This window comes from Chiloscyllium plagiosum, chromosome 24, assembly GCF_004010195.1.
Source record: "Chiloscyllium plagiosum isolate BGI_BamShark_2017 chromosome 24, ASM401019v2, whole genome shotgun sequence".
NCBI classification, from domain to species: Eukaryota; Metazoa; Chordata; class Chondrichthyes; order Orectolobiformes; family Hemiscylliidae; genus Chiloscyllium; species Chiloscyllium plagiosum.
Window position 1 is genome coordinate 44,071,135 of NC_057733.1, and position 10,232 is coordinate 44,081,366.

At 44.6% G+C, this 10,232-nt stretch overlaps 1 protein-coding gene across 1 annotated transcript in view; it reads right to left on the reverse strand.

The window, feature by feature from the left end:
• The window catches only part of oxld1 (oxidoreductase-like domain containing 1), a 19,585-nt gene extending 9,364 nt beyond the window's left edge, over positions 1 to 10,221 (reverse strand). Inside the window, exon 1 of the mRNA XM_043714942.1 lies at positions 10,066 to 10,221. Coding sequence (XP_043570877.1) covers positions 10,066 to 10,113 — 48 coding nt within the window. The 5' untranslated portion in view covers positions 10,114 to 10,221. The remainder of the gene's footprint in view (positions 1 to 10,065) is intronic.
• Between the last annotated feature and the right edge of the window lie 11 nt (positions 10,222 to 10,232).

The window sequence follows — 10,232 nt, forward strand, 5'->3', positions numbered from 1 at the left end:
TGTCCGGACTTGTCCGACCTGCCTAGCTTTCTCCCCACCCCCACCTAGCTTATCTCTCCACGCTTCAGGCTCTCTGCCTTTATTCCTGATGAAGGGCTTTTGCCCGAAACGTCGATTTTGCTGCTCGTCGGATGCTGCCTGAATTGCTGTGCTCTTCCAGCACCACTGATCCAGAACTGGAAATAATAACACAGTCCTGTCAGCTCTGCAAAGCTCTCCTAATTAATATCTTACAAAACTTCTTAGAAAACACCTTCCAAAACCACAACCACTACCATCTAAAAGAATAAGGACAGCAGATGCATAGAACACTAGCGATTGCAAATTCCCCTCCGAGTCACACACCATCCAGACTTGGAAATATATCACTGATCTTTCAGTGTTGCTGAGTCAAAATTCTGAAACTTCTACCCTAACAGCATTCTGAGTTTACCTTCACCAAACGGACTACAGCAGTTTAAGAAAGCAGCTCACCAACACTTTCTTGAAGGCATTTACGAATAAGTAAGCAATGGTGGCCCAGTCAACAAAACTCCAACCCCATGAATAAATTTAAAACAAAAGCTTGACTGTATCTCTCAATGACCCAGCTATGTTTTAAGCATGAAGTCATGAGAACCAGAAAATCCCAGTTTGAATAGATTATTTTAATAACTGCAGATGAGAGGTGAAGGTTAAAGCAGTTAGAAATCCCAATTAGTAGTGGATGAGGATAGGTGTAGATTGGTTGCAACATTTCACACAATTAATAATGACGATTACAAAAGGGCATCTGACATCTGTAGAATGACAGTGCAGATTTTAAAAAAGGGGAGAATTTGTCAAAGGAAAGACACTTAATGATCTTTTTACCGGATTGTAAACAACTAATCCTGTTGAATGATCAACATAGTGTTCGGCAACACAAGATAGGAAACAGGATGCAGAGTTACGCAATAACCTTCACAGCTTATTGATATGGTGTGCATAGGACTGTTACTTTTCATTTACATTGTGTTGTTTAACTAAGCCAATCAGGAAACATGAGTTAACTCCTTCCCAATCTATTTATTGGTCATTTTATCAACTTTTAACTTCTATTACGAAACATCAATCTTTTAAATGAAAATGATGGAATTCAAATTAAACTCGCTTTTTTACACACAAGTGTGTGTTTAAACTGGGTGAACAGACGATCTTCGCCCACCTCACAGTTCAATGGGTCAGCATAACAACATGCACTTGCAAGGTGCCTCAGAAAAACATATTGATCCTAAGTCAAAGAAAGAGATACGGGAATGGGTGACAAAAGCCTTGGTCAAATAGACAGGTCAGCTTGAAAGGCATAAAAAACACAGGTGCAAATTTTAAGAGAATTCTGAAATTAGGACTTACATAGCTCAAGTCAAGGGCATCATCATTTGCCAGTTAGAGTGGGATTCTAAAGAGGAACACAGAGTTCTTGGTGGGCTTAGGAGGTTACAGACATGAGAGGGATGAGGCCATGGAAAGATTTGAACACGAGATAAAATGTTAAAATCCAAGCCTTGCTGGACCAGGAATCAATGTAGATGGGAGCGCACAGGAGTGAGCAGGAGATGTAGAAGTAACAGCAAAAACACTTCCCGTTTATGTAGCATCTTCAATGTGGTTTGAGATGTCAAGGTGCTTCGGGGGAGCATGTGATTCTGAGTCACATAAAATGGTTAGAATGTTTACAGTATAGAAGATGATGATTCAGTTGTTTTGTCAGTGCTGGGTCTCTGCAAGAAAAGTTCAGCATGCCCACTGCTCTGCCTTTTCCCTGTAACACTGCCGGAGAAATGGAAACATCACCAGAGTAATTCAGATGTCCAGACTATTGCCTTAGGGGCAAGAGGTTTAAATTCCACTAAAATTTGAAGTCAGTTAATAAATTTGGAATATATAGCTGGTATCAGTAATGGTGACCATGACATGTATCATCTGGTTCACTAACATCCTTTTAGGAAATCTGCCAGCCTTACTCAGGCCAGAGATTCCAAACCCATAATAGTGTGGTTGATACTTATCTGCCCTCGAACCTAGCAAACCAATCCAACAAAAGGCACATAAAGCAACTTAAGGTAAATATTAAAACAAGATATAGGAACAGAATAAGGCCATTTGGCCCATCATGTCTGCTCCACCATTCAATCATGGCTGATATCTTTCTAAACTCCATTCTCCTGTCTTCTCCTTTTAACTGTTGATCCCCTTACTGAGCTCTGACTTAAATGTATCCAATGTCCGGGGCACCACCTTCTGCAGATTAACCACCCTCTGACTGAAATATCACCTCCGCATCACAGTTCTAAAAGGTCATCCCTTCACTCTGAGGCCATCCCTTCACTCTCCTACTAGTGGAAACATCTTCTTCATGTCCACTCTATCCAGGCCTCTCAATACTTTGTAAGTTCAAATAGATCCCCCCTCCCCCGCCCCACTCCCCCCAAACCTTTTAAACTCCATTGTGTATAGACCCAGATTCCTCGACTGCTTATCATATGATAAGCCCTTCATCACTGGGATTATTCCTGTAAACGTCATTTGGGCCCCCTCCAAAATCCAACAATTCCTTCCTTAGATACGGGGCCTAAAACAATATTCCAAACGATGTTTGACCAGAGCCTCATGTAGCCTCAGCAGGACATCTTTGCTCTTGTTTCCCAACCCTGATGAAATGAATGCCATTTGCTTTCCTAACCACCAAGTGAATGCATGTTAACTTTAAGAGAATCCTGAATTTGGACTCCCAAGTCCCTTTTCGTGCATCAGTTTTCCAAAAGTCTTTTCCTGTTTAGAAAATACTCTGTGCCTCCATCCGTTCCACCAAAATGCATAACCTCCACTTTTCCACATTGTAGTCCATCTGCCACTTCTTTGCTCACTAACCTAGCACATCCAAGTCCTTCTGAAACCTCTCCGCTTCAACATTACCTGCCCCTACACCTAACGGCCTGTAATTCTGAGTGGAGGCAAGGTAATGCAATAGAGTCAAAGAATTAGTGAGTTTTGAGAAGATTTGTAGCTCAGGCTGAGGTTCTGGATGTAAGTTTGCTTGCTGAACTGGAAGGTTCATTTCCAGATGATTCGTCACCATACTAGGTAACATCTTCAGTGGGCCTCCGGGCGAAGCACTGCTGCTGATTTCTGCTATCTATTTATAGATTTGGGTTTCTTTGGGTTGAAGTGGTGTCCTTCCTTGTCTGTATGTAAAGATACGAGTGAGAGAGAGTCATGTTGTTTTGTGGCTAGTTGATGTTTATGTATCCTGATGGCTAGTTTTCTGCCTGTTTGTCCAACGTAGTGTTTGTTACAGTTCTTGCACGGTATTGTGTAAATAACATTAGTTTTGCTTGTTGTCTGTATAGGGTCTTTCAAGTTCATTAGCTGCTGTTTTAGTGTGTTGGTGGGTTTGTGGGCTACCATGATGCCAAGGGGTCTGAGTAGTCTGGCAGTCAGTTCCGAGATGTCTTTGATGTAGGGGAGAGTGGCTAGGGTTTCTGGACATGTTTTGTCTGCTTGTTTGGGTTTTTTCTGAGAAATCGGCGGACTGTGTTCATTGGGTACCCATTCTTTTTGAATACACGGTATAGGTGATTTTCCTCTGTTCTGTGTAGTTCCTCTGTGCTGCAGTGTGTGTTGGCTCGTTGAAATAATGTTCTGATGCAGCTTCGTTTGTGGGTGTTGGGATGATTGCTTCTGTAGTTCAAGATTTGGTCTTTACATTTTGTTTTCCTGTCGATGCTGGTTTGAAGTACCCCATTGCCTGTTCGCTCTACTGTGACAGAGGAATAGCAGTTTACTGTTGTTTTCCTCCCCTTTAGTGAATTTTACATCAGTAAGGATATTATTGATGGTCTTGACCAAAGACTAAAACAGTTAGTAGAAGACTCACGCCACTCCACCCAAGAATTCCAGAAGACCATCAAAGACGCTAAGATGATGAAATAACGGTCTCCTTTGATGTAACAGCCCTGTTTACATTAATCAACATTAACCTGGCCAAGGAAACACTGACTACACTATTAGAAGACCCAAAGACACATACACTAAACACCACTAACTTCATCAGCAAGGACAGTATTGTCAAACTAGTGGACCTATGCCTTACCACACACTTTTACCTTCAACAAAACCTACAGACAAACCAATGGAACACCCATGGGATCTCCGATATTAGGGTTCTTAGCAGAGGCAGTAATGCAGAGACTGTTGTGGTTCTGTTCGCTGAGCTGGGAATTTGTGTTGCAGACGTTTCGTCCCCTGTCCAGGTGACATCCTCAGTGCTTGATCCTCCGTCCACAAGATTAGAACAAACAGTCTTACTGCAAATTCAACCCAAACTCTGGGTCAGATATGTAGATGACACCTTTGTAATCATTAAAAACACAGAAATAGAAAACACACACCGGATCATCAACGCCACACTCACAGGAATCAGATTCACTAGAGAGGAAGAAAAGGACAACCAACTCCCATTCCTAGACGTGATGATACAGAGAACACCGAACGGAGAATTCACCACAAAGGAAAACCACACACACAGACCAAGTCCTGAACTATGAAAGCAACCCCCCCAACACACACAAAAGAAGTTGCATCAAGACACTGTTCAAAAGGGCCACAACATGCTGCAGCACACCAGAACTGCAAAAAGAGGAAGAAGAACACCTCTACAATGTATTCGCCAAAAACAGATACCCGCGCAATTTCATCAACAGATGCCTAAGGGAAAGACAACGGAATGAAGACATGCCACAACCTAAAGGACTAGCCACACTACCATACATCAAGAACATTTCTGAACTGACAGCCAGACTACTATGACCACTAGGACTCATAACAGCACACAGACCAACAGCCACTATCAGACAACATCTCACCAGGACAAAAGACCCGATACCCAGCATGAGCAAAACCAATGTAGTGTACGAAATCCCATGCAAGGACTGCACAAAACACTACATAGGACAAACAGGAAGACAGCTAACGATCCGTATCCATGAACACCAACTAGCCACGAAACGACATGCCAGCTATCCTTAGTAGCCATACACGCAGATGACAAGCAACATGAGTTCGACTGGGACAACACTACTATTATAGGACAAGCCAAACAGAGAACAGCCAGGGAATTCCTAGAGGCATGGCACTCATCCACAGATTCTATCAACAAACACATCGACCTGGACCCAATATACCAGCCACTGCAGCTGGACAGCTGGAACTGACAACCGGAAGCGGCAGAGACAAACCACTATAAAAACCGGAGGAAACGTCACAGAAGCGCTTCACAGGAGGCTCCCAAGCACTGAGGATGTCACCTAGACAGGGGACGAAACATCTGCAACACAAATTCCCAGCTCAGCGAACAGAACCACAACAATGAGCACCCGAGCTACAAATCTTCTCACAAACTTTGAATGCAGAGACTCAAACAAACAGCTCTGTCAACCAGCCAACCCAAACATTGGGTCCGCGACGTGGATGACACCTTTGTCATCACTAAACAAAACAAATTAGAGGAAACCTTCACGACCATCAAAGCTGAGCTGCTGTTGGTGGATCTTTGTGTTCGCTTCGGTCAAACATCAATTCGGTGTCCAGTCAACTAGAGCTAAGAACACTGTAAGCACCTGCACTTCAGGTCAGGGTGTCTGGAACACTGTCAGGGTTCTGTGAAGAAAGTGAAGGATGGCACGCCAGTCGTTTGGACTCTTTTTTGCAGAGGGTCCTCGTGTATTGCTGCAGGTTCTAAGTGGCAGAGCACCAGGGTGGGGGCGGGAAGGAAGAAAAGTGCACCCCCAACCTGAAGATGCTGGAATCACAAGGAGCTCGGTGGAACCCCACCTCCTGACTTTGGGAACCACAAGGTACCCAGCATAGCAAAGCCCATACCACAGGAGCTCACCTAGAGACAGGACCAGGTTTAAACTTTTATTACAGTGGGGTGATCTAAAAATGCTAACATGGGTATCAAAATTGCCAGCATAAATGTGTATTGTCTAAAAGCCAATGTGATGTGTCTCCATGTTGGCTTACCTGGACCTCCTGTTTCTACAGGAGTGCAGGACACCGTGCCTCAGCAGCAACATGAAATGGTTGAGCTTGTGGGTCTATGGGTCTTGGATTTGGTTGGGGGAGGGGGGAAGTAATGATGGCCTTCATACTGGCCTGAGTATTTTGCAGCCAGGACGCAACTTCCCCAATTCTGAAGTTAAACATGGTGGGTAGACTTCATGTACATTAACAGTTCCCTGAGACTAATTAACATGTACGGCCCAGGAGTAAAGAGTGAGGAGCTGGCCATCCTTCAGCAGCTCCCACTGCTGCTGGCAACATCCAGGCTGGTCATTCTGGCCAATGATTTCAATGCCATCATTGGATTGTCCAATATATGTTAATGATATAGAAGATGGTATTAGTAATAACATTAGCAAATTTGCTGATGATATTAAGCTAGGTGGCAGGGTGAAATGTGAGGAGGATGTTAGGAGATTACAGGGTGACCTGGACAGGTTAGGTGAGTGGTCAGATGCATGGCAGATGCAGTTTAATGTGGATAAATATATGGTTTCCACTTTGGTGGCAAGAACAGGAAGATGGATTACTACCTAAATGGAATCAATTTAGGTAAAGGGGCAGTACAGAGAGATCTGGGTGTTCTTGTACACCAGTCAATAAAGGTAAGCATGCAAGTACAGCAGGTAGTGAAGAAGACTAATAGCATGCTGGCCTTCATAACAAGAGGGACTAGTATAGAAGCAAAGAGGTTCTGCAGCTGTACAGCCCCCTGGTGAGACCACACCTGGAGTACTGTGTGCAGTTCTGGTCTCCAAATTTGAAGAAAGACATTCTGGCTATTGAGGGAGTGCAGCATAGGTTCACGAGGTCAATTCCTGGAATGGTAAGACTACCTTACGCTGAAAGACTGGAGCGACTAGGCTTGTATACCCTTGAGTTTAGAAGACTGAGAGGGGATCTGATTGAGACATAAGATTATTAAAGGATTGGACACTCTGGAGGCAGGAAACATGTTTCTGCTGATGGGTGAGTGCCAAACCAGAGGACACAGCTTAAAAATACGGGGTAGACCATTTAGGACAGAGATGAGGAGAAACTTCTTTACCCAGAGAGTGGTGGCTGTGTGGAATGCTCTGCCCCAGAGGGCAGTGGAGGCCCAGTCTCTGGATTCATTTTAAGAAAGAGTTGGATAGAGCTCTCAAGGATAATGGAATCAAGGGTTATGGAGATAAGGCAGGAACAGGATACTGATTAAGGATGATCAGCCATGATCATATTGAATGGTGGTGCAGGCTCGAAGGGCAGAATGGCCTACTCCTGCACTTATTGTCTATTGTCCAGCTACATCAGAGGAGCTGACAGCAAACTGGATGCAACATTCAGATTTGTGATGGAAACGGTAAAACATGCCAAGCTGCACAATATCTTCAGCACCCCTGCAGACAGAGGGCTGTGAAGTATACCTGATCAGGGTCAGACAGATATACCCACCGCAGGAGAGATTCTCTAATTGTGTCTTGAGCATTCTCTAGATCAAGCTGGTGGTGTTATCTGACCACTACCTCCTGCTGGCAGACTGTCCTTATAGGATGACCAGGGAGCTGGCAAGGGAACATGGAATCTGATTGTGAAACTGTTGATCCTAGAACACATGCAGGAACTCTAAAGAGATTTACATAGGTTGGAGAACTATGAAACCCCTCTGGATCTCCAGCGGACTGGTGGGAAACAGTCAATGGCAACATTGAGGTTCATCATCCTCAAAAGGTGCTCAGAAGGCGAGACAAAGGTGAGGAAAACTGTCGAAATGCCAGAAAAGCATGCAGAACCTATTAGGTTAGATTACTTAGTGTGGAAACAGTCCCTTCGGCCCAACAAGTTCACACCGACCCGCCGAAGCACAACCCACCCAGACAAATTCCCTTACATTTACCCCTTCACCTAACACTTCGGGCAATTCAGCATGGCCAATTGACCTAACCTGCACATTTTTGGACTGTGGGAGGAAACTGGAGCACCCGGAGGAAACCCATGCATACACGGAGAGAATGTGCAAACTCCACACAGTCAGTCGCCTGAGGTGGGAATTGAACCTAGGTCTTTGGTATTGTGAGGCAGCAGTGCTAACCACTGTGCCACCATGCTGCCCACTATTCCTGCTGCAGATGATCAGGGTCAATAGCAAAGAGGATCTTCAGGAGATGAAGTGCCAGCAAGTCTTGCTCTTTGTCTCAGAAGCCTCTTCTGGTCCAGGGTCTGTTCTATTGAGTAGGATGAGACATTTGTTTTTCCAGAAGATGCACAGGAGAGCTCTTGTGATCAGCATCCTGAAGAAAGAAGGTGGCTCAGGAATGTCATCTTAGTCTGACATCTTGAGGATCAGCCAGATTGTATGACACAAAGTCCACAGATAGCACAACCTGTCAGTCATCCCTGCCTTCTATCAGGAGGGGTTTTAGATGACAGTACACCAGACAGGCTGGACCAGCCATTATCTCTGGATGAGCTGACTAAGGCTTTCAAATCCTTTGAAAAGAATAAAACTCCTGAATGCAATGGCTTAGTAGCCGAGTTGTATTCAGCTCTGTGGGACTTGATAGGCCAGGACCTGCTGGAGGTGAGTGAGTGTATACTTCTGGCAGGTGGCATGTGCAAATCCATAAGGAAGAATATCATTACCGTCATTTACAAGCAGAAGGGGAAAAGAGGGAGAAAATTAAGAACTGGTGACCAATTTCACTGTTGAAGGTGCGGATTACAAAATCCTGTCTAAGGTCATCACCAAACAGGTCAGATCTGCGAAGGGATCAGTGATTCACACCAATCAATCCTGCGCTGTACTTGGTCAGAAGATCTCAGAGAGCCTCACGCCCCTCAGGGATATGATCATCTATGTGCAGGCCAGGGGGTGGACAACTGCCTTAAGCCTGGACTAGGTGAAGGCCTTTGATAGGATATTGCATACCCCATGTGGGATATGCTGTCCAAAATGGGTTTTGGGGAGGAAATCCGCAATTGGATCCAACAGGTCTGCAGCAACATCAGTAGTGCAGTCTCAATCAATGGTATCAAAGTTTCCTGATCAGATTTAGAGTGTGGCAGGACTGCCTACTCCCTCCTGCCTTGTTTGTGTGTTACATAGGACCTTTTACAGGAAGGATGCAAACCCGAGTGGAATAATTATTACAGATGGTGGAGGCCAACAAGATCAAAGCTTCCCTGTACATAGATGATGTCGCTGTTTTCTGCTCAGATTCATTGTGCACAACTCATGGGCATGTCCGAACAGCTTAAACTGGCCTTGGGAGCTAAGATAAATCAAATCAGCAGTAAGGTGATATTATTTGGGAATTGGGCTGACTGATCCTTTATCCCCTTCACTGTCAAATTATGATTTGGAGGTGCCGGTGTTGGACTGGGGTGTACAAAGTTAAAAATCTCACAACACCAGGTTACAGTCCAGCAGGTTTAATTGGGAGCACACTAGCTTTCGGAGCGTCACTCCTTCATCAGGTGATAGTGACAGTGTCACTCCGATTGCATTAAAGCTTGGGGCAGCTGCCGCGAAGGAACAGTGGGAAAACACTACTGTCTAAGGGTCTTTCTGCCAACGTATAAGAGTCCATTAAGCTCTCAGACACGGTCATTGCTTCAAATGAATCTAAATTGTTTCCCACATGAGTAGACAATGCAATTGCAGGGAAGCTCTGAGGAATGTCAAATTCCAATTTGTTGTTTGTTTCTCTCTGTAAAGACTGTACAGAACTGTTTTAATACCTTTTGGATGTAATTATAGTTTTTTTATGCATAAAGTATATTTTTGCAAAAAGAACCTATGTCGTCTCACTTTATAGCTGAATCACTCCAACCTAGGAAATGTCATTGACAATTTTAATGAATTGGAAACAAAAAAAATGAACATCCTAGTGTGCCTCCCTCCTATCGAAGTGAGGTGACCAGAACTGCCCAAGGTATATATTCCCACGACAACGTAATGCAGAATAGAGAGTGAAGGTCAAACACGGAAACAACACTCACTGCACCCGGCACCTTCCAGCGGGAGCACAACCGGCAGAGTGCAATCATGGACCCAGTCCGACAGACCAGCTACAACCACCACCGGTCCGAGTGAACACACGGAGCAGCTGCAGGCCCAACCTCAGGCTTGGGCCTAGCAACCCGCTGCCTAGTAACGGAATCCCGCC